The 25,431-nt window shown below is 41.4% G+C and overlaps 1 protein-coding gene across 1 annotated transcript; it reads left to right on the plus strand.

Moving 5' to 3' along the window:
- Window positions 1–24,732, plus strand: LOC140715765 (immunoglobulin superfamily member 1-like). Its single transcript, XM_073028136.1, has 5 exons — window positions 1–93; window positions 10,729–10,761; window positions 12,000–12,293; window positions 16,414–16,707; window positions 24,719–24,732. The coding sequence occupies exons 1-5, from the start codon at window positions 63–65 to the stop codon at window positions 24,730–24,732; spliced, it is 666 nt and encodes a 221-aa protein (XP_072884237.1). The 5' UTR covers window positions 1–62.
- The last annotated feature ends 699 nt before the right edge of the window (window positions 24,733–25,431 follow it).

The following is a 25,431-nucleotide window of genomic DNA, read 5'->3' on the forward strand; positions in this document are numbered from 1 at the left end:
CAGCAGTCTCAGAATCTTCTCGGTACAGAACAGTTTTGTGTGCAAGCGGTACAAAATAGATCATGATCACCGCCGTGTTGTTGCTGTTAATTGGTAAGTCGTGAAACTATTCTATATTTGAACGGATGTATTCAGTGCCGACAACTTACCGTGATCGTCAGCGTGAGTACGATGAAACGTTCGGCGTAAGCTATCGTAGTTCCTCGAAGTAGGGAAATAACCACCATTTCGTTTGAAAATTATGGAATTCCTCCTCTGCTGCTCCACGAAGGCATTTTAATACTGTTTGTTTTTTTTTCTGCAATTATAGATATATTTACCTGCTTCAGTTTTATTGTGTTCGTCATACGGCCGTTTTGCTGCTTTTTTCTACGCTACGTGTGTTTCTGTACGGAATATAAAACAAAAATTGCTACAAGATTAAATACTGAGGATACCTGTACCTAGCGGCAAAATCAAACTCCAAAATATGAATTGTAGAACGCTGTTAAGTTTTTTTCCCTGTACAATCCGTAACACATTGCACTTCGATGGTAGAAAATGTGCATATATAGAGCTCAAGCAGGAAGAAAAAGTACAAGATGTTTCCTACAGTTGATCGATAGTGTACTCTATATTTAGCTGTGTTCTATGTACGTTCGTGCCTTGTTGGAACAATTTCGTCTTTTCTGGATTACTGTTACTTTCGGGGAAAAAAACCTGCCTCTTTACTTTATGACATCCGGCTGTTTTAACATTATATCAGTAGAAGTCATTTTCACAGAGCATGTGTTATTAATAATAACATTTTGATCGGGTTTATTACTTAAAACATAATCATGTGGCCTCATTTAAACTCGTTGCCTTACTGCAACTGTTTCTTCAGCAAATTCAACTTCTGCCCTGTGCACCTTCCACTCCTATCATTTTGTCTCTTTACTGAGAAATGTGTACATTTGATTTACTTCGCAGAAAAAAATGTTGAAATATACACTTGCTTCAGTTCATCCGGCATGATGTGTATCTGAGTTGAAACCCCGTTTCCGTTTCAACACGTTGTTTTCGCAAAAAAATGGAGAAGTAATGATCTTACAACAACAATTCTGCGAGCCTCTCTATCTTCAAATGTAGCTCATTTTGCCCTATGTCCTCGGAATGTTTCATAAGCATGCTGAGAAAATAACACACACGCACGCACGCACGCACACACACACGCGCACACGCGCACACACGCACATATATGTTTATGTATTAGTGGCTGTCCAGGAAAAAAAAACTGGAAGTTGCTGACGCCAAGAACAGGAAAACTGCTAACAGGAGGAATCCCTTCAAAGTCCAACGTCGAGCGAATGTCCACCCGGCGGAATAAAAAGAGCGGGAACTTGGAAGTGTGAAACACACGGTCCTGGAAGAGATCCATGAAGATGTCAGGAAAATGGTCCTTATGGGCGACCCGCTGGTAAATGCCTCAGACAGCAGGCAAGGGATATGGATGTAAGCGAAGTGGGCCAGAGGAGAAGAGGCCATGGTAGGACAGGCCACCCCACGGGATGTACAAATGCCAGATATCAACGGTGGCTGACCGAAGAAAGCCCTAACAATGGCTCGAAATTGCAGGCCTGAGGGACAGAACAGAGACGCTGTTTATGGCTGCACAAGAAAAGGCGCTGAGCAATATAAGTGGAGTTCTTTCACACCAGACAAGACTTAAGATGAAGATTGTGCAAGGAATTCGCGTAAACCATTCAGCACACAGAGCAGGGTGCTAGATGCAGGCAGGGACAGCACGCACTGAACCGCACAAATAAGTTGTAGGAATTGTGTACAGAAATATCTACGCTGGGTATGGATTGGACACTCGCAGCTGTAATGAGAAGCACCCGAGAATTTAGTGGAGAATGGCAGAACTAAGGCCCAGTGGGACTTCCAAAAAATAAGCCGATAGCAGGTGCCGGCCAACCAACCAGATACAATAATATTGGACTGGGAACAGAAGGAAACAATAGTAATAGATGTGGCAATCCCGAATAACAGTAACATCAGGATGAAAGAATGTGAGAAGCTGGAGAAATACCAGGGCTTGAAAGAGCTGATAGAAAGGGTGTGGAAGGTCAAAACCAGAGTAATCCCGGTGGTGATAGGAACACTTGGGGCTGTGCACCTGGACTGGGAAAGTGGTTTCAGGAAATCCCGGGAACAACGTCTGAGATCTCAGTCCAGAGCAAAGCACTACTAGGAGTAGTAAAGATACTGCACCGGACCCTCAAGCTCCCTAGCTTCTGGTAGAAGACCCAGGTTGGAGGGGAAAGACACATAAACACCACCGATAAGGGGCAGGAAATATACAAATATGGATATTGATTCTAAAATAGTTCGGTTTCCACATTATTGCAACTCAATACTGTATTACCAGGAATACAATGCTTCGGAAATCTTTCTTGTTAAATTAAAACTATCGCGTAGACAGTTTGTTGATACAGATGTAATTCTGCAGGATGGGTATTAAGACAAATCAGACTGTGGAAATGATGCACTCAACGATCAACCGATCAGTGGCTCATAGGCTGAGGCAAGAAGTGGATAGAAATAAAGTCCAGGAAACAGCAGATCTCTTTAATTGGAGCTGCCTTAACATCGTCGAAGACGTCAAATTTACTGAAAAATTGTCAGAAACAAATACTGTCCCCATGATCAGTTCAGTGAAATGAGCAGTGGTAGCACAAAACTGTTGTGTGAAACCGTCCTCCCTTTGGTTTATCAATTGACACAGGACGAATATTCATTAAAGACAGAGAGCGGATATTTCTGAAAATAGTTTTTGGGTGATTGCTCTGCAAAGTCTTTCTGCTGTGGCACAATCTTCTTTGTTTCAGAACTTGAATGAAATAAATCCACTAATTGCCGTCATCATAGCTTTCTGGATGAACGTTACAGATAAAAAATGTCATTTGAAAATTTATTTTTTTCCCCTTAAAATTTTAGTTGTTTTTTTTTAAAATTTCTTATATCTCATCCAGAGGACTTGTATGATAATCCAGAACATGTGGAATATTTCTAATAGAGTTGTAATACTCTAAAACGCATCTAAACTTCACTTCCTTTCTGTGTCTGTAAGGGCGCCTCACCTTTATAGGTCAGCAGTGAGGTGTGAACCCAGGATCTTTTGAAAAACCGCGTCGAAACCTGCTACTGAAATCACCAGTTATTTCTTAGACAACGAACAAATTCTTTCCTTTCAAAATAGCAGATGTTCTCGTAATTTTCAACAAAAACTAAATGCTTTCAAGGGGGAAGGGTTTATGGAGGAGAGGGATGAGCAGAAAATAAGGGAAAACAGAAGAAGAGAGAAAGATGAAAATAGAGAAAGAATGAAGAGGCAGAGGGAAGGAAATGGTGAAAGAAAGAATGAAAGTGAGAAAGAATGAATGAAAAGAAGAAAGAGAGACAGTAGAAAACAGCAGGAAAGAGAAGAAATGGGGAAAGAAAGAGAGGTTACTAGATGCAGTGAAGAGAGAGAAAGTGTGGTGCAAAAAAGTATGCAGTTAGAGAAAATTAATTTAGTTCAAGCATTTTCAGACTCACAAGTATTTCAGGAGTGACAACAAACTTACTCCCAGTGATATAAATAATTTGCTATCACATATCTCATTTTAATCTCAATGATTGCTTTTACTTCCACGTTCCCTGTCGGTGATTCACGAGTTCATACACTTCTGAGAGGAGCCTCAATACATGGAAAAGTACTGACAACGGCCAATTGCACAAACTGTCTGTTCAAAATATCTGTTCGTAGCCTATTCAGTATATCCGGCGTTACTAATTGAAAGAGTAGTTAACACGGACACTGTTGAACCGCCACAATAGCTATTAATAGGAGATGGTGGTGGACTTTAGGAGATCTAGGCCTCATATGGAGCCAGTGATCATTAATGGAGAATGTGTGGAGCAGGTTAAGACCTACAAGTATCTGGGAGTACAGTTGGACGAGAAGCTAGACTGGACTGCCAACACAGATGCCTTGTGCAGGAAGGCACAGAGTCGACTGTACTTCCTTAGAAGGTTGGCGTCATTCAATGTCTGCAGTGAGATGCTGAAGATGTTCTATAGGTCAGTTGTGGAGAGCGCCCTCTTCTTTGTGGTGGCGTGTTGGGGAGGAAGCATTAAGAAGAAGGACGCCTCACGTCTTAATAAGCTGATAAGGAAGGCGGGCTCTGTCGTGGGCAAAGTACTGGAGAGTTTAACATCGATAGCTGAGCGAAGGGCGCTGAGTAGGCTACGGTCAATTATGGAAAACCCTGAACATCCTCTACATAGCACCATCCAGAGACAGAGAAGCAGTTTCAGCGACAGATTACTGTCGATGCAATGCTCCTCAGACAGGATGAAGAGGTCAATACTCCCCAATGCCATTAGGCTTTACAATTCAACTGCCAGGACTTAAGAACTTTTTTTTAAAGCTATTATTAATGCTTTTTGAGTTAGTGATTTAGATGCATATCATATTATTACTGAGTTAAGTATTGTATGTAATGAGTTTTTGCTACAACAAGTGTATGGGACATTGGAAAAAAAAGTTGAATTTCCCCATGGGGATGAATAAAGTATCTATCTATCTATCTATCTATCTATCTATCTATCTATCTATCTATCTATCTATCTATCTATCTATCTATCTATCTATCTATCTATCTATCTATCTATTTGTTAATCTCCTGCATTTAACATTTGTTGAGTAATGCGGGACTGGCTAATATGACCACGTTCCTCAAACTTACCTTTTCTAAGATAAGTAATTTTTTCAACAAGTACAAACTCCCACCTCTGATTAAAACATTTTATCACATTACTGTCGATCTGATTAACACTTTGCTTTCCTCTCCTAACTTCACCTTTTTCCTTGTTCCAGTTCTTTGAGAAAGCAAACAGAACCATGCATAACTTTGCCTAGCATGTTGAAATGTGCTACAAAGCAGTTTGGCGGTTGGGTATAGACCGAGTGAGATATGCAGAGAAGTCTAAAGCTGACCTGCTATAGGAATCCGTACACAACGCTGGAAGAACTCAGCAGGTCAGGCAGCATCCGTGAGAAAAGAGTAGCCAATGTTTCGGGCCATGACCCTTCATCAGGAATATAAGAATCCATAGAAGAAAAGCTATTGCTCTCACAGCCCAACCGGAGATGATCACTCTGATGTTTTTGATAGTCCTCATTTAGTCCCTCATCACGTGGTGAGTCTTTTCAAGCAAAATTTCTTCAGGCTGATAAACTGTAGTTTAACAGGGCGATAGACAGACAGATAGATGGGCAAAGAGACATAGAGAGATAGAGATATATACAGACAGACATAGGCAGATGGATAGATAGATAAGCAGATAAATAGACAGATAGATAGATAAGTTTAGTTCTTCGTTTTGACTGATTGATTGCAGGTGTGAACGCCTAGCTCAGAGGTTAGCTCTGTCACGTACACGCAACCCTGTAAAATTATCAGCAACAATAGAACACACCAGGAGTCTGGTTTTGTTGTTAACAAAAATACTATTTTATTAGTAACTACGTAATATAGTAGCTTAAAACATGTGAATCAAAAGTTAACGGTGTTGTGCATAGATAGGTGTAAATATATGAATCCCCAAATTTTTTCAAGCTCAGATGGTAAGTGATACAGTACTACGATGATAGATAAGAAAACTCAGTTCAAACGCACAGCTGAATTAATGCGAGAAGCTTGCAATCCAAAGGCGAATGTTGTGAGAATGGAATTACGTTGACATTCCACAGATTATACGACAGCAATAGAAAATAACAATAGCAGCGGGCTTTATCTCCGATGTTCTTCCACTCCACACACGAAGTATCACCGACAGTGATCTTCAACGAATATCCTTTCAACACAAGTGCTACCACACCCGAATTCAGCTAAGGGATATCTCAAAGTGGTGGCCACAGGATACTCAAACGGAATCCACGTGTGTATTATCAGCAACAGTAGTCTATCACAAAGCGGACCATCTTCAGGCAACCACCACCCAGGCAAGGGTCGACACACTAGTAGATTCCACTTGGTTACCCCAATCACACACAAGGTGATAGCCACTCATCCAGTTCCACGACACGCGAAATAACCCCAACAGTGTTATGCCACAGGGGTGCCTTTCTTCAGTGAACTACCATGCCCAGATAAAGGGTAAACAAACATGTGGTATTCACAAATGTTTCCCCTCACCAGTGAACCCACTCCTGTGGATTAACTCAGTGACAACCACACTTCCGTAGCCGAATGGAAACAAACTCACCCTCGCAGGCTACTTAGAGAGAGTCACCTATCAATACTCAGGATCGATCTTAACTTATCCCACTTAGGCTACCGAAAGTTTAAACCAGCGACCGTCTCACTGGTGTCTTCCATTGTCGGAATCCATCTTGATTCTAAGTTGTGTGTGCCTGTGTGTCTGTGACTGTCCTTGTAAAAAGTAAACAAGCTGCCGAGAAACCAGAACATCGATTGTCCATGAAATAAATCCACCTTTCTCCACCATAGTAACCAAGCAACTTTGTAATCAGAGGAAATCAAAGTGCCCAAAAGTCAGTCTCATTTCCTCGGCGTCTTAATGTGGCAATTCACAGATAAAATGAACCCTAGGGGTACATAACACCCGCCCCAAAGAAAGCAAAATTCTGATCAAGGAGCAAAATTTTTAACTGTAGATTACAGAGTATAAAGCCATACATACGTGTTTAATATGTAGCACATTACAGAAGCGTATATAAATACTAGTTTGTATTTCATTCTTAAACCTAACATCCAGACAACCAATCTACCATTTTATTATCTTTATCTCTCACGTTCTTTGTTATAAAATCAAATTCCTGCAAAACAAGATCCTGTGGTATTCAAAACGACGTTTTGTCAGAACGATTAACTACCACGTGATCAGCTGGCTTACCAGCTCCAGAGACTGCCTGAACTTTACTCTGAACAAGTCCTAACTATCACTAATGTTTTCCTTGTGCAAAGTTCCAAACAGTTTATTTGTCCAACTCCATATCCTTTAGTTCCACAGGCTTCCTTAGTAATCCCTACAGATGGTCTCTCCAAGTCAAAACAACACTTCTCCAACCCACAACATTGACGTTGTTTATCTTTAAATCCCAAAATATAGTTGAACAAATCAACATGCACTGTCTCTGCAGACCACTATTCCCTCAACAAGGTCAAAGGTCTTGAATCCGATCCAGACTTCAATATCACTTTATTCAAAGGTTCAGAAACAACATCTTTCCCAATACGTTCAGTAAAATTTTACTCACCGGTTTTCGTCTCATCGCCAGATTTTAGCACACTGTCCAATATAAGTGACTGAGAACACCCAATTTCCACTGGTAACGCTGTTAACCCTTCATTCAGTGACACCATCTGACAGAAAAGGACTGAATTCCTTTCCTACCAAATCAGACATCTCAGGATTTAATAGAGTTCCAACACAATATTCAGCATCCTGTAGATTTACAGATGCTTCAACAACCTGAACACAGGCAATTGCGACTGCCCCGTCTTCTTCGGTTTCATCACTAGTCCTAGGTTCAGATTCCATTTCATTCAGGTCATCCCAGCTACTCTCTTGGAAGCTCCAATTTGGAATAAACTTAACATTATGGGTTAAAACAAACTCATCTGCTAATCTAGCAGACTCCGGCAAAGTGGTGGCATCCTTTTCATCTGGGTTATCCTTTATATCATCTGGAACAGACTTCTTGAATTCCTCAGTCAAATCCAGCTCTTTCAAGCTGTCAAAATCATCAAGGTCTAACACTAGACCTCCCTGCTGCCATTTCTCCCCCTCGAACTGCCTCTGATTTTCTGCTTCTTTTCTCTTGTTTTTCTGCCTCTTCTCTCTGTTTTTTTTTTGCCTCTCTTCGTTTGGCTGCCTCTTCTCGCTGTTTGTCTGCCTTTCGAGCTTCGAGCTGTTTTAATTTTAACTTATATGCTGTCTTCGCCTATCCTCACCCACCATACTGAATTTTTCTACCTGGAACTGAAGCTCAGCCTCAGCAGGTGTACCTTCAGCAAACATTTCCAACACATCCTCATTAAACTTCCCCTTGGTTAAAGAATGCTGTGCTATTAACAGCTGCGTCTGAGTCTTCCTCATTTTAGTGTTCCCCATTAAGCTTTAACTTTTGAGCAATTCCCCACTGCACAACCCTCTCAACATCCTCCAAAATGCTTCAGAGGTTGGCGTTTCCAGAAATTTATCGGCATCCATTCCTTCTGATATTCTACTCAAGCAAATCAAATGGGATTTTCCCCAATCAGATGGAATATTAATCAATCAATTAAGCCCTCAACAATTTTTAAATGGCTCCAAATAATTATTCATTTGAGCCCCTAATTTATGTTACACACACGCCACCCTATAAAAGTATCAGTAACAATAGAACACATCTGAAAACTGATTTTGCTGTTAAAAAACACTGTTTTATTAGCAACTACATAATATAATAACATAAACCAGGTAAATCAAGAGTTAACGGTGTTATGCATATATAGGTGCAAATATATAAATCCCCAAACTTCTTCAAGCTCAGATGGTAAGTGTTACAGTATTAAGATGGTATGTAAGAAACCGCAGTTCAAAAGCACGTGTTAATTAATGCGAGATGTGTGTAATCCTAAGGCAAATATTGTGAGAAGGCCATTACATCGATATTCCACAGACTCCACGACAGCAATACAAAATAATGATACCAGTAGGTTTTATCTCTGACGATATTCAACTCCACACGCGAAGTATCACCGACAGTGATCTTCAACGAATATCATTTCAACACAAATGGTACCACACCCGAATTCAGCTACGGGATATCTCAGAGTGGTGGCCACAGGTACTCAAACGGAATCCACGTATGGATAATCACCAACAGTAGCTTATCACAAAAGGGACCACCTTAAAGGGAACCACCACCCAGGCAAGGGTCGACACACTGGTAGATTCCACAAGGTTACCCCAATCACACATAGACTGATAGCCACTCATCCAGTTCCACGACATACGAAGTAACTCAAACAGTGCTATGCCACAGGGGTGTCTTTCTTCAGTGAACGACCACACCCAGACAAAGGATAAACAAACACGTGGTATTCACAAATGTTTCCCCTCATCTGGGAACCCACTCCTGTGGATTAAATAAGCGACAATCACCCTTTCGTAGCCGAATGGAAACAAACTCACCCTCACCGGCTACTTAGAGAGAGTCACTTACAATACTTAGGATCTCACAGCATTTAGGCTACCGGACGTTTAAACCAACGACCGACTCACTGGTGTCTTCCATTGACCGAACCCATCTTGACTTTAAGCTGTGTGTGTCTGTGTCTCTGTGACTGTCCTTGTAAAAAGTAAACAAGCTGCAGAGAAATCATAACATCGATTGTCGACCAAAGAATTCCACCTCTCTCCACCATAGTAACCAAGCAACTTTGTAATCAGTAGAAATCCAAGTGTCCGAAAGTCAGTCGCATTCCCTCGGTGTCTTAAAGTGACAGTCCACAGATAAAATTAACGTGGGGGTCTAACAGTTTGCAAAGGTTTCGTCACTAGTCGAGCTGACATCATCTGTGCGCAATTCAATGTTGCTGCCGTTGAAAGTTCGGGTCTGACTCGTTGTTCTGACTGCCTGCCTGTCACGCTGGCCGCTAGTTACAGCTGGGTCCCGACCAACGTATAAAAGGGGAATTGACCATGTATTGTACTATCATCACTTGATTTTATGATACACTTTTTTATCTTAGCAACTAAAATACTCCACTTGATGTTATTCACATTTAAAAGCGGTTCTCATAATTTTATTCAATTGTCCTTTGTTGAATTGGAATAAGCCCTAAAACCCTCAATAATTAATTTGGAAGAAATCTTAGCACTGTTAACCATTCCTTCCGCTATTGATAGTCTTCTGCTCAGTAAGCTCCCATGCTGAATATTTACCATCGCAACTAAAGAAAGGACGAAAGATGGAAATAACGTACACTCAACGATCTTCAGTATTTCACCACGGCATTCGCTGCTGAACAGCAGAAATATTATTAATAACGAACAAGTCGACTGAACGTATTTTCTTCATCTGCATTAGTTATGCCCCATTTAATAATTAGAGACCTTCTTTTAATGTGTATCGATTATATACGTCATGACCTAACTCTCCATCCAAGTAATTGTTCAATTTAGTAGTTACATCGCTAGTAAATGTCGGGAATTTTGCGCATTTAATGCTTGCATGTATTATTACATCCTCTGTAGACAAGGATAGGATTCGACTGACCATGATCTTCTCCATCTTTTATGTTTTCGTCCCTGAATTTTGTTCATTATTTTAGTAGATTATTGGATCCAGGGAACTATATGATGACGTGGTTACTGTGATTTGGTGTCCGTGAGATACGAGTGTGCCCATGGGATTACTGAAAGGCGATCATAGAAAGTTGTCTCTATCCACGCACCGGTCTTTCTGTTTCCGTCATGATTCTGTTCTATGTGGCAAAGAATGTCCAGCGGAGACAGCGCCTGATTGACAGATATCAAAGATTCAAAGCTGTTGCTTGAACCCCGGGGTGGGCGGTGGTGTTGTCGAAGGAGAGCGCTTCCATTAGGAAGTCACAAAATAATGGAGGGTTTGTCTGCGAGTAGGCTTTTAAAGATTTATGGAAGAATCAGAGACAATTATGTAATTTATTATAATTTCCCTTACAGCGGTCGTGAAGGACCAGAGTGAAAACGTTCAAGGTGCGTGCTAAACTTTATTGATTGTTCCTATAATGCTGCTGTTCTATCTTGCTATTTGATCGATGTGTTATGTGATTACACCAACTTTACTTGTTGCCTCTGATTTTTCTACGGCTCTGATATGATTGAGCCAAACCTACGGCAAGCAAGATTAAGGCCCCGAAACAACTCCTATTCCTTGGTTTAGTTCACTGAAATTCGATTTTAGACAGATGAGGAGGTAAGATGATAAGGCAGTTTTACAGATGCAGAGTTCATTCGTTATGGAGACATTGTTAACAAAGCTCAACTTGAAGAAGAAAATTTTCTCTGCTTTCAGAAGCACAATTACGTGTAAAGGAATCTGCAATAAATTCCCTTCCGAACATAACAGGGTAATCAACAAGCACCGATATGGAATCCGTCAGTGTCACACGAAGTGAAATGTTCAATGTCCATTGGAACCTCTGCAGTCCACAGTTTTAGCGTATGTGTTTTACACCAACCCAAAAGAACAGAAATTCTCTCCAAATTGTAAAAGGGAACAGATATCCGCTATATAATGTAAGGTGTCTAAAGGGTACTGAAATTGCTTTAAACGATTTGGTGTTTGTTATTCACAGGGTAAAGTTCAATATTCGCTTTTAAAAATCCTAGGCACGAGCAATCTCACAACGGACGCGTGTGACATTATAACAGATCGAAGGTCCTGAACGGCCTATTCTGCGTCATATCCCAAAATAAATTTGGGACGGAAAAGTTAAAGGGAGGGAGCAAAAAAGGAATTTGATAAGACAGGAGAATGGACCATGGAAGAAAGGGAGGGAGGAGGGGCATGATGGGGTGGTGATAGGCATATGACTACTAGAGGTAATAGACAATAGTGAGGACATTGAAGAAGAGGGAGGGAGAATGGTGAAAAGTTCCTGGAAGTTAGAGAAACCGATGTTCATGTCGTCAGTTTGGATAATTATGATAATAAAATATGTAGCATTATGATAATATTCCATTCTAACAATACATCATGATTGCGCATTGCTACAACAGTTAACCAGCTATCCATGCTACACAGGGACAGATTTTCTTCACCGCGAGGAAAACTTCGTAAGCGTGACAATGAATTCGGAAATAAAGAGCATCTGTAGAAAATTCCGACAAGACATTGAACTTTAAATAATATATTAATATTTGCCAAAGACGTGTGAAGATTACGCTGAGGTTGTGCGCGGTCTGAATCAATTTCTTCTCTGTATTTGCAGCTGATTTGGTGAAACCTATACTGTCAGCTGACCGTCGGGTCTATGTGTCCGGTGAAGCGAATAGGTTCAATTGTACAGCGAAAAGCCAACACCCGATTTCACGCTATCTGCTCCATAAAGTCGGACTACAAACACCTGTCCAAAAACCAAACTATTTACGACAAAGTAGTATAACGTTTACCATGGTAAACATGAGGGCAGGCTTATATGACTACTACTGTGCTTACTTGTGCTCAATACGTGGGAGAAAAGTCACGTCAGAGAAAAGTGAAACGGTGAAGATAACGGTCGTGGGTGAGTTTAATATTTGTCGATTTAAGGGTATGTTGTATGTACTGATGCCTGCGCGTGATGGAAACATATTTAGACAGACAGGGGCCATAAAGAGCAGATTAAAATTTACATTCTCTCCCGCCCTCGCATACTCCTTCCTGTCTTTGTTATGAGCGTGTCTTCACCAGAGTCATAGGGCTACCGAACAGGACAGCACAGAAACAGGACCTTCGGCCTATCTAGTCCAGCCTAAAGATTTAAACGGCCTACCCCTATCAGCCTACACAGGGAACATAGCTCTCCACATCTCTATAATTCATGTACTGATCGAAACTTCTCTTATTCGTTGAAATCGAAATCGCATGCACCGCTTGCGCCAGCCGCTCGTTTGATGCTCTCACAACCCTCTGAGAGAAGAAATTTCACCGCAAGATTCCCTTAAACTTTTACCTTTCACACGTAACCACTGACCACTTGTTGTAGTTCTTCCCGACCTCAGTGGAAATACCCTGCTCGCATTTACCCAATCTCTTAATTTTGCATACCTCTATCAAATCTCCTCTGAATTGTCTGTGTACCATTAAATAATGTACAAAGCTATCAATCTTTTCCACATATCTTTGGCCGTCCAGAGCTGGCAACAGTCTTGTAAATTTTCTCTGTACTTTTGCAAACTTACTTATATTATTTTTGTAGGTATGTGACCAAAACTACACACAATACTCCAAATTAAGCCTCAACAACGTCTTATATACCTTCAATATAATATCCCCTCTCAAGTACTCAGTCCTTTGATTTATTAAAGCCAGTGTGTCAATATCTTCCTTTCCGACACTATCAAACCTTACGCTGCTTTCAGTGAATTATGGACCTATATCCCATCATTGTTCCTTCATTTGCATTCCTCAGTTCCCTTCCGGTTATTGTGTAAGACCTGCCCTGGCTGGTCCTACCGAACTACAACAACTCTCACTTTTCTGACTGAATTCCATCTGACATTTTAAGCACATTTTTCCAGGAAGTCTAGATCCCATTGCAAGTCATGATAGTCCTTCTCGTTGTCCACCTCACCCCCAATCTCCGTTTCATCGGTAACTTTGCTAATCCAGTTCACCGCATTATTATTCAGATGTTTGATTTCGATGACAAACAATAACATACCGAGCACCGACCCATGCGACGCATGCGTCTCCGGGAGGCAACTATCTACTACACTCCGGTTGCTCTACAAAGCTGATGTCTAATCCAATTTACCACCTCATGTTGAATGCGAATGACTGAAAATTCCTAATTAAACTCCCATGCAGAACTTTGTCAAATACCTTGCTGAAGTCAATGTAGACACCATTCACTGTCTTGTCTCCATCAACTTTGCTGCTGGGTTCCTCAACAAACTCGTTAGGATTAGTTAGACGCAACTTACCTCGCACGAAGCCAAGCTGACCATCCATAATTAGTCCAAGTCTATCCAAATGCTCATATATCGGGTCCAATATCCTTCTGTCTACTCAATTCAAGCTCACTGGCCTATAGTTTCCTGGATTATTTTTAGGAGTTTTCTTAAACAGCGGAAAACATTGGCTATCCCCCAATCCTCTCGGATCTGACAGGTCGCTAAGGATGATTTAAACATAATTGCTAGTGCCCCGGGCAATTCCACAGTTGCCTTCCTCAACACATTGTCAGGCCCGGGAGAACTATCCATTCTAACTTTCCTCAAGCCAGCAAACACCTTGTGCTCTGTTAGTTGTATAGGGTCCATTACGCTGATGCTGCCTTGCCTTTCTGTTGTAGATTTTGTATCCATCTCACGCGCGTGTGTGTATATATATATATATCTGTGTGTGTGTGTGTGTGTGTGTGTGTGTGTGTGTGTGTGTGTGTGTGTGTGTGTGTGTGTGTGTGTGTGTGTGTGTGTGTGTGCATTTCATCTCTTGCATTTCTTGTGCTACCTAAACAACTCGTTTCTTCCTATCTGCCTATACCTGCAATGCAGCCTGCTCTATTCCTTAACCAGGATAATGAATGTATTTTGTTTATCCACGCGCTTTCTTTACCTTCTCCTGTTATCGTTACCCTTTATTCTGACAGACAAATTGAGTCTTTAAACACTCAGGATTTCACTTTTGAAGACTTTCTGCGTAAAATGTACACCTTTGCCCGAAAACAGCCTGTCCTAAGTAACTGATGCCAGATTCTTGCTGAAACCATCAAAACTGGCCTTTATGATATTCAGAATCTCAACACGCTTACTAGGCCTGTCCGTTTTATTTCAAATTTACTCTGAAATTAATGCTTTGTGATCACGAGATGAAAAATGTTCTCCTACACAAAATTTTGTCACCTTCCCTATTTCATTCCCTTATAGCAGATCACACAGTCTTTTTCTGAGACTTTGAAGCACTAATTCAAGTAATATTCGTGAACACATTGCACAAACTCTTTCCCATCTAGTCGTTTTACAGAATGGGGCTCCACGTCAATTTCTGAAAAGTTAAAACTATGCCCGATAACAACCTTACGTTTCCCCTTCCTTACACGTCAAACCACCCTGCTTCAAACAAATGCTCCTCATCTTAACTCTGCCTGCTGAAAGCTTACCCTGTTGCCGATTGTGTTTAGTTTCTGCTCCGTAAGTTTACTGCCCCCTGGTGGCTTGTCTATTTCTAAAGATTTAGTTTAATGCTAAAACGTCTACTTGTTCTGCTTTTGGGTCAAGCATTCTCTATATTTTCTCACACTAAGGCTAATTTCCTAGTTTGTTTCGAGAATTGTAAACAAAAAACTGTTATCGCTATTCATCAGCTGCAATACTCCTTTATGCTCTATTGATTTTAAATCTCCCTCATGCTCCGAATTTAAATCTACAAACGTTTGTATTATCATAATCGTCAGCATTAATTGCCATCCGCAATGTTCTGCTTAGGTGTTTCTGTCTTCGTGATCTTTGTTTCCCTGCATCACATGCCACACTAAATCTGATTTTTGTTCTGATCCGTAGTATTTACCCCCTAGAATCACAAGCACATTCTGGCAGAGTGGATGTAGACACGATCTTTGCTGCAGCTGAGGCAGCCAGGACTAGAGGGCAAATATGAGAAAGGATGTGCTGGCATTGGAGACATTTCAGTGTTGTCACAAGAAAGATTCAGCAAATGAAATGGATAGCATAGGTGCAACAATTAAGACTCTGGTCCCTGTTCATTTGAGTTTAAAATAATAAAGGGGAGGGGGTTCATTGAAAGCTTTTGAACTTTGAATAGAGTCGCAGAGTGGACGTGGAAAGACTGTTTCATTTAATGGGAATATAGTGGGCCCTCCTCCTTTACTCCCTCCCGCTTAGATGTGTCTAAAACATCGGGAATCCTGAAAGCTGAGCTGCCAGTCTTGCCCTTCCTGCAGCCAGATCGTACTGATGGGTATAATATCATACTTCCGGGTGTTCATTCATGCCCTGAACTCATCTGCCTTTTCTACCATACTCTTGCTTTGGCATGATGTTTACGCAGCTCAGGAGTTTAGTGACATCATGCTCAACATTTTGATTGCTGACTTTGTCTGATGTCTTAACATCTAATCCACAAACTCTCCGGTAACTGTTCTGGCCCTCTGTTTCCCAACGTCCTGCATCTCTAGGATGGTGCACACCCTCAGACCCTTGCAGCATGAGGAAAGCTTCCGGTTGGGATTTTAGACCCTTTCAATTCAGTTGCAAACTGTCTTTTCAGTTCAGGATCCACCTTCACTGGAAGGGTGACCAGTGACCCAAACATTTGACGCCTTCCTTCCAGCACCAAATCCTTAGCCACCAGTAAAACTGATTAATGTTGTTATTTCAGGACTCAGTAATACTTGACATGAGTAGCAATCGAGCACGGCATAACCCTGAAGATCCCGCAATTTAACTTAGCAGAGCTTTCCGGTAGTTCTTTTGTTCAACCATACAGACATACGTCACTTTAGCCTCTAGGAAATGTTCCTTCTACATAGAAAACTTTAGACGAGGGCTGGATGTTATATAATGGAAATTAGGAATGCGAAGAAAATAGTTGTACAGAACGGGTTTTGCACGAAGTCAGTGAGAATTTTGATTCCTTCCGCTTCTGCGCATTCTAAATTAATTGATTTTCTTTCTTTCTAGATCGGCCACCGAAGCCTCAAATATTAAGTTACCCAAGGAACAAAGTATATGTAACAGGTGAATCGGTCATTTTAACTTGTTCGATAAATTATCCGGTACATTCCGATGGCACCTTCCAACTGTACAAAAACCGACAACCAGTAATGAAAGAACAATCAGAGCAAGGCAGAGCGCATTTCACCATCAGGATTGGAGGTGATGCATCCAGCGAATACAGTTGTGATTACACGTGCACGGCGTCTGGTAGAAGTCTAACCTCAACAGATAGCGGCACAATGAAGATAAAAGTCGTGGGTGAGTGTTTTGTTTTCACATTCAACAAGGTGACATATGCACAGAATTGGAATCAGAGTATTTCGACTGGGAGGCCCCGCCTATAGTGGTGCAAACACTATATCAATTCACAGACATCCTGGTTTGACGCGTGAGTCCTACGACCAGGCATACCTCCTCCTTCAAACTTCACGCGCGAATCATAGTTTTGCAGATATTCAGACATGTTGGGGACAATTGAAATTTCAAAGTTCGAGATAAGTTTATTGTTGAATTGCGTATATGTGACCATATCCAAACCTGAGATAAATTTTATTGCGGGAATACTCAACGAAACACGAGTGGGGGTGGGGGGGGGGGCGGGGTGCTGTACCTGTGTGGATGGAAATCCAGAAGATACTGCCACTAATCAGAACTAACGGAGATCACCAAGAGTGGAAATCAAGGATGCAATTGCATAATGAGGTTTTGAGGTCAAGGTCTTGAAATTTATTGATTAGTTTTGTGCAGATGATGATGCTGAGTGCCAAGTAGCAGCCGATAATGAAATTCCCGTTTGTGGGAATATTTCAATGGAGAGGAAAGTGAAGCTGAGTGAAGTTCTTCCCTTAGGTTCAAGAGCATGATGGCTGAAGGGTAGTAACTGTTCCTGAGGCAGGTAATGTGCACAAGAATATACAAAGAATATACAAATCAGAGGAGAAGTTCAGCAAACAGATAATACAAAAGACATATAAACAACAGTACAAAATCTATTTATTGTCAAAATCAGATAGGTAAAATGTTATGCTGATATATATACAATATAATCGAAAAAACTACAGCTCCTCATAACAATCATAAAAAAATTGGAAAAGTTATTTAATAAAGGGAAAAAAACCTCTAACTAAACCAAAACAAAAAAAAAGAAAAAAAAAAGAAAGATTGGGCAGTCCATTTGAGGATAAAATTAGAAAAAAAAGAGAAAGAGAGAAAAAAAAACATCCTTACAGTCATCTCCGAACCTTCACGGATAAGGATTTTCCCTAAGGAGAATTATAAATAAATAAGGAAATAAATAAGAACTTAAATCATGTGAAAATATTGAATAAAGGGTCGCCAGACTTGTTTAAGATTAAAAGATGTATCAAATGTCCGGCTTCTAATTTTCTCCAAGCTTTGACATTACATAATGGAGGAGAGCCATCCAGCTTCAGCCGGTTTTTCTCGTCTTCACTCTTCCTCCCTATAGTTTACCCTACTGCCTGTTGTGTTTAGTTCCTGTTCTCTCCTGTTTTGCATCCCTTGGTGACTTAGCTGTTACTACTGGTTTCGTTTGTTACCAACCTTTCTCCCCTACTCTGCTTTTGGGTCAAGACTGCTCTATATTTTCTTACAGTGTCACTTTGAGCTAATGTCCTGGTTGTCCGGAGAATTATAAAAGAAAGCTGCTATCGCTATTCATAAACTGCATTACTCCTTTATGGACTGTTCATAATAAATCCTCCTCATGCTCGGAATTTAAAGCCAATATTCATAAATATCTGCGTTAATTGCCATCCGCAATTTTCTGCTTATGTGTTTTTGTCCTCGAGATCGTTGTTTTCCAGCATCACAAGCCACACTAAATCGTATTTTTCCTTCGTGATCTATAATATTTACCGCTTATTATCTTAAGCGCGTTTTGATAGATTAGCGATGGACTCGATCTTTCCTATAGTGGAGGAGTCCCGAACTGGCAGGTAAATATGAGAAAGGATGAGATGAGATACAAGTCGATCCAAATGGCGTTCCAAGGGAAAGATTCAGCAGATGAAAGATTTAACGTATAATTAGCGTTTGAGGCTCTGGACCCTAATCACTGGTGCGTAAAAATAAATGAAGGTTGTGCGGTCTCTCTCAAAGACTTTGGACTTTGAAAGGCCCACTTAGACTGGACCTGCGGATGATGTTCAACATAGTGAGAGAGTATTGGATCAGAGAACCCAAGCACGGATAGAAGTATGATTCTTTCGAACAGAGATGCGGAGGACTTTGTTCTTCTGGAGGGTGATGAATGAATGTCAACGTTAATTGCCATGCGAAATGTTCTGCTCAGGTGATTCTATCTTCGTGATCTTAGCTTTCCTGCATCACATGCCACACTAAGTGTGATATTTGTTCTGATCCGTAATATTTACCCCCTATAATCACAAGCACCTTCTGGTAGTGTGGATGTAGAAACAATATTTGCTACAGCGGAGGCATCGAAGACTAGAGAGCAAATATGAGAAAGGATATTTTGGAAATGGAGACATTTCAGTGGCGTCACAAGAAAGATTCAGCAAATGAAAATGTTAACGTATAGGCACCCATTGAACTCCGATCCCTATTCACTGGAGTTTAAAAGAATAAAGTTGGGGTCTCACTGAAAGCTTTTGAACCTTGAACGGCCGACGTAGATGGGACGTGAAGAGACTGTTTTATTTAGTGAGGTGTTTCGCAGCCCCACCCATAAATTATCATTCAGCAAGTTCTGCAGTCGGTCCTGATAGCATTGCTGTGGCATCTTCCCTTAGCAGTAACACCATAGAACCATAGAACACTACAGCACAGTACAGGCCCTTCAGCCCTCTGTGTTGTGCCGACCCATATAATCCTTTCAAAAAGTTCTAAACCCCCACTACCCCATAACCCTCCATTTTTCTTTCATCCATGTTCCTGTCCAAGAGGCTCTTAAATACCCAGAATGTTTTAGCCTCCACCACCATCCCTGGCAAGTAATTCCGGGCATTCACAACCCTCTGTGTAAAATACTTACCCCTGATGTCTACTCTAAACTTCCCTCCCTTATTTTTGTACATATGCCCTCTGGTGTTTGCTATTAGTGCCCTGGGAAACAGGTACTGGCCATCCACCCTATCAATGCCTCTCATAATCTTGTAGACCTCTACCAAGTCCCCTCTCATTCTTTTACGCTCCAAAGAGAAAAGTCCGAGCTCTGCAAATCTTGCTTCATATGACTTGTTCTCCAAACCAGACAACATCCTGGTAAATCTCTTCTGCACCCTCTCCATAGTTTCCACATCCTTCCTATAATGAGGTGACCAGAACTGAACACAATGCTCGAAGTGTGGTCTCAACAGAGATTTGTAGAGCTGCAACATGACCTCTCTACTCTTGAACTCAAACCCCCTGTTAATGAAGCCGAGCATCCCATAGGCCTTCTTAACTACCCTATCAACCTGTGCAGCGACCTTGAGGGATGTATGGATTTGAACCTCAAGGTCCCTTTGTTCATCCACACTCTTAAGTAATTGACCATTAATCCTACTCAGTCTTCTGGTATGTCTATCCAAAATGCATCACCTCACACTTGTCCGGATTGAACTCCATCTGCCATTTTTCTGCCCAACTACCTGGGAGGCAAACTACCATCCGAGTTTCTTTCCTGCATCCACAGAATCGCCTGTCTGAATCCCTGACTATAGAGTCCCCTATCACTACTGTCTTCTTCTTCCTTTCTCTACCTTTCTGAGCAACAAGGCCAGACTCTGTGCCAGAGGCACGACCACTGTCGCTTCCCCCAGGTAGGCCGTCCCCCCCCCCACCCAACAGTACTCAAACAGGAGTACTTATTATCAAGGGGTACAGCCACAACCACCAGACCTCCTTCTATAATCCCACCCCCTAAGGTGTGTCTAAAACAAAGGAAAACTGGAATACTGAGCTGCCAGTCCTGCCCCTTCTGCAGCCAGATCGCGCTGATGGGTATACTATCATAATTCAAGGTGTTGATCCATGCCCTGAATTCAACTGTCTTTTCAACCACACCTCTTACTTTGGCATAGTATTTAGCTCAGGATTTTAGGGGCATCGTGCTCAACGTTTTAGTTCCTGACTTTGTCCGATGTCTTAACAACATCTATCTCTACAACCACTCTACAAATTGTTCTGGCTCTCTGGTTACCATCTTCTTGCTCTCCTAGGATGATCCCACCCTCAGATCCTTGCAGCATGAGTTAGCGAAGCTTCCTGTTGATATGTTAGCACACTTCCAGTTCAGCTGCAAACTGTCTTCTCTGTACAGGATCCACCTTCGCTGGAAGAGTGCCCAATGATCCGAACATCTGGCGCCTTCCTTCCTGCGCCAAATCCTTAGCCACGTGTTCAACTGTATAACCTTCCTATTTATAGCCTCACTAACTCGTGGTACTAGTAGCAATCGTTTAGGTCATTACCCTGGAGTTCCTGCTCTTTAACTTAGCAGAGCCTTCCAGTACATCTTTCGTTGGATCAGACAGACAACCGTCAATTATTGTCTCTTGGATAGTCTCTCACACATATACATCTTCAGACAGGTGTGCGGATGGAGTACTGCACACAGTACTCCAAATTCGGCCTCACCAATGGCTTATACAACCTCACCATAACATTTCAGCTCTTATACTCAATACTTTGATTTATAAAGGCCAATGTACCAAAAGCTCTCTTTACTACCCTATGTACCTGTGACGCAACGTTTAGGGAATTTTGTATCTGTATCCTAGATTCATCTGTTCTACTGCACTCCTCAGTGCCCTGCCATTTACCTTGCATGTTCTGCCTTGGTTTTTCCTTCCAACGTGCAATACCTCACACTTGTCTGTATGAAACTCCATCTGCCATTTTTCTGACCATTTTCCAGCTGTTCCAGATCCCTCTGCAAGCATTGAAAACCTTTCTCGCTGTACACTACACCTCCAATCTTTGTATCATCAGCAAATTTGCTGATCCAATTTACCACATTATCATCTAGATCATTGATATAGATGATAAATATCAATGGATCTAGCGCTCATCCCTGTGGTACACCACTAGTCACAGGCTTCCACTCAGAGAAGCGATCATCCACTACCACTCTCTGACTTCTCCCATTGAGCCAAAGTCTAATCTAATTTACTACCTCGCCATGTATACATAGCGACTGAATCTTCCTAACTAACCTCCAATGTAGGACCTTGTCAAAGGCCTTACTGAAGTCCATGTAGACAACATCCACTGCCTTCCCTTCATCCACTTTCCTTGTAACCTCCTCAAAAAACTCTAATGGATTTGTTAAACATGACCTAACACGCACAAAGCCGTTTTGACTTTCCCTAATAGGTCCCTGTCTAGTTAATACTTGTACATCCTATCTCTTAGTAGTTCTTTCAATAATTTACCTACTACCGACGTCAAACTTACCGGCCTATAATTCACTGGATTACTTTTAGAGTCTTTTTTAAACTATGGAACAACATGAGCTATCCTCCAATTCTCCGGCACCTCACCCATAAATACCGACATTTTAAATATATCTGCCAGGGCCCCTGCAATTTCAACACTAGTCTCCTTCAAGGTCCAAGGGAAGAGCCTGTCAGGTCGTGGGTATTTATCTACTTTGATTTTCCTCAAGATGGCAAGCTCCTCCTCCTCTTCAATCTGTATAGGTTCCATGACCTCACTACTTGTTTGCCCTTTTTCCGTTGACTCCATACCTGTTTCCTTAGTAAATACAGATGCGGAAAAAAAGATTCGCGATCTCCCCCATTTCTTTTGGTTCCATACATATCCGACCACTCTGATCGTCAAGAGGACCAATTTTATTCCTTTCTATCCTTTTGCTCTTAATATATCTGTAGAAGCACTTTGGATTATGTTTCACCTTGACTGCCAAAGCTACCTCATGCCTTCTTTTAGATCTCCTGATTTCTTTCTTAAGCATTGTTTGGACGTTTTATACTCCTCAAGTACCTTATCTGCTTCTATACATGTCATACATCTCTTCTTTATCAGAGTTCCAATATCCTTAGAGAACAAAGGTTCCTTAAATTCTTATTCACGTTGCCTTTAATCGTGTCAGGAACATACAAACTCTGCTCTCTCAAAATTTCTCCTTTGAAGGTCTCCCACTTACCAACGACATCCTTGCCAGAGAACAACCTGTCCCAATCCACGCTTTTTAGATCCTTTCCCATTTCTTCAAGTTTGCCCTTTTCCCACTTTATACCTTCAACCCGAAGACCATATCTATCTTTATCGATGATCAAGTTGAAACTAACGGTGTTATGATTACTGGAACCAAAGTGTTCCCCTACACACACTTCCGTCACCTGTCCTAACTCGTTTCCTAATAGGAGATATAATTTTGCATCCTCTCTAGACGGTACCTCTATAAATTGATTTAGAAAACTTTCCTGAACACATTTTACAAACTTTAACCCGTCTAGACCTTTAACAGTATGGAAGTCCCAATCAATACGTGGAAAATTAAAATCCCCTACTATCGCAACTTTATGTTTCCTGCAATTGTCTGCTATCTCTCTGCAGATTTGCTCCTCCAATTCTCGCTGACTATTGGGTGGTCTATAATACAACCCCATTAATGTGGTCATACCTTTCCTGTTTCTCAGCTCCCCCTATATGGCCTCGGCAGACAAGCCCTCCAATCTGTCTTGCCGGAGCACTGCTGTAACATTTTTCCTGACTAGCAATGCCACCCCACACCCCGGATCTCATACTTCCCCTCTGCCTCTATCACGTCTGAAACATCAGAACCCTGGAACATTAAGCTGCCAGTCTTACCCCTTCTAAAGTCAGGTTTCACTAATGGCTACAATGTCATGATTCCACGTGTCAATCCACGTCCTCAGCTCGTCAGCCTTCCACTCATTACTCCTCACATTGAAATAGTGGGAAATGCTGGAAGATCATCTCCTAACTTTCATCATATATATGTCGTTGTATCTTTTTTTCTAGACTTTAATAAAAAGCATGCGAAACCCAAGACTGTTAAAAATTTCCATGGACTATTTTAACACTTCCATGTCATATCTATCAGGTCCGCTCGTGCTCGCATTACCCAGCCTGCAAAAGCAGTTCGCGCCCAGTCTCCACCCAGCCAATAGGATTCACCGGGCACTCGTTCCAGGCTCATCACCTGCAGCCTTATTAATCCCTTATCTCCCACAGGCCTTCTTCACTCACGTACCATCTAGCTTCAACCGCTAGTTCTCTTCTTCACTCTTCCTCCGTAACGTTTACCCTGCTGCCTGTTGTGTTTAGTTTCTGTTCTCCCCTGTTTTGCTCCTCATGGTGCCTTGTCTATTAATAATGATTTCGTTTGTTGCCAAACTGTCTCCCCAACTCTGCTTTTGGGTCAAGTCTTCTCTATATTTTCTGACAGTGTCACTTTGAGCTAATGTCCTGGTTTGCCCGGAGAATTACAAAAAAGCTGCTATCGCTATTCAGGAGCTGCATTACTGGTTTATGGACTGTTCATGTTAAATCTTCCGCATGCTCGGAATTTAAACCTAATATTCATAAGTATCTGCTTTAATTGCCACCCGCAATTTTCTGCTTAGGTGATTCTGTCCTCGTGATCATTGTTTTCCAGCATCACAAGCCACACTAAATCGTACTTTTTTCTTTGTGATCTATAATATTTACCGTTTACAATCACAGGCACGTTCTGGTAGATTAGATATGGACACGATCTTTCCTATAGTGGGGGAGTCTAGGACTGGAGGGCAAATATGAGAAAGGATGAGCTGGGATTCGAAACGATCCAAATAGCGTTTCAAGAGAAAGACAGTACAGATGAAAGTCTTAACGTATACGTAGCGTTTGAGGCTCTGGACCCTATTCACTGGTGCGTAAAAATAAATGAAGGTTGTGCGGTCTCTTTAAAAGACTTTGGACATTGAAAGGCCTACTTAGACTGGACGTGATGTTCCCCATAGTGTGAGAGATCAGAGGACACAGGTCGGATGGAAGGATGGTCCTTTCGAACAGAGATGAGGAGGAAGTTCTGCTTTTAGATGGTGATGAATGTGGTATTCATTTCCACTGTTGATCTGGAGGTCGTCATTGGGTATATTTAAATAGAAACGGTAGGTTCATTATTAGTATGGGAGTCAAAGGCTGGGGTGGAAAACGAGGAAAACAGGGTTAAGAACGATAAATAATAAGTCAGCCATGCTGGAATGGTGGAGCAGATCTTATAGGCGGAATGATCTCAATTTGATCCCATGTCTTATGTTCTTATATCTAGGTTTACTGAAATAGCTGCATGTCACAGTTATTTGCTTGCATTATTGTCTGCATGATTTCTTTCCTTCTCTCTGCACATTGGGCGTTTAACTGTCTTTTTTAACATGTTCTTTTGGGTGTCTTGTTTTCTGGCACTCAAACTCCAAATTTAGCTTCACGAATTTCTAAAACGTCTTGAATATAATATCCTATCTCAAATACTCAGTCTTTTGACTTATGAAACCCAATGTGCCAAAATCATTATTTACTACGCTTTCAAGCTATAACGCTGCTTTCTGTGAATTATGCCCCTGCATTCCAATATTGTTCCTTCCATCGCATTCCTCAGTTACCACTGTGTAAAACCTATCCTGATTGAACATATCGAACTGCATCAACTCTCACTAAAATTTGTCTAACATTTTCAGCCCGTTTTCCCAGCTGGTCCAGATCCCCTTGCATGTTATGATAGTCCTTCTCGTTGTCCACTACACTACCAATATCGGTATCATCCGCAACATTGCTGATCCACTTCACCTCTTATCATCCAGATCGTATCCAGCAAATCAATATCTTTAACTTATATCTAGTAGCTCTTTCGTTCAATCATACATACAGGCATACGTCACTTTTTGCCACTAGGAAAGTTCCTTATACATAGAAAACGTCAGGTGTGGGCTGGGTGTTATATAATGGGAATTAGGAATGGGTGGTAGGTAGCTGCACAGAACGGAG

The sequence above is a fragment of the Hemitrygon akajei genome, chromosome 24, assembly GCF_048418815.1.
Source record: "Hemitrygon akajei chromosome 24, sHemAka1.3, whole genome shotgun sequence".
Classification (NCBI taxonomy): Eukaryota; Metazoa; Chordata; class Chondrichthyes; order Myliobatiformes; family Dasyatidae; genus Hemitrygon; species Hemitrygon akajei.

What these genes read in the sequence shown, in the direction of transcription:
- LOC140715765 (XM_073028136.1), top strand. Translation starts at nt 63, where the DNA reads ATGATCACCGCCGTGTTGTTGCTGTTAATTG. An exon ending in CCAGAGTGAAAACGTTCAAG is followed by an intron (nt 10,762 to 11,999) that starts GTGCGTGCTAAA and finishes CTGTATTTGCAG; the next exon opens with CTGATTTGGTGAAACCTATA. An exon ending in GGTGAAGATAACGGTCGTGG is followed by an intron (nt 12,294 to 16,413) that starts GTGAGTTTAATA and finishes CTTTCTTTCTAG; the next exon opens with ATCGGCCACCGAAGCCTCAA.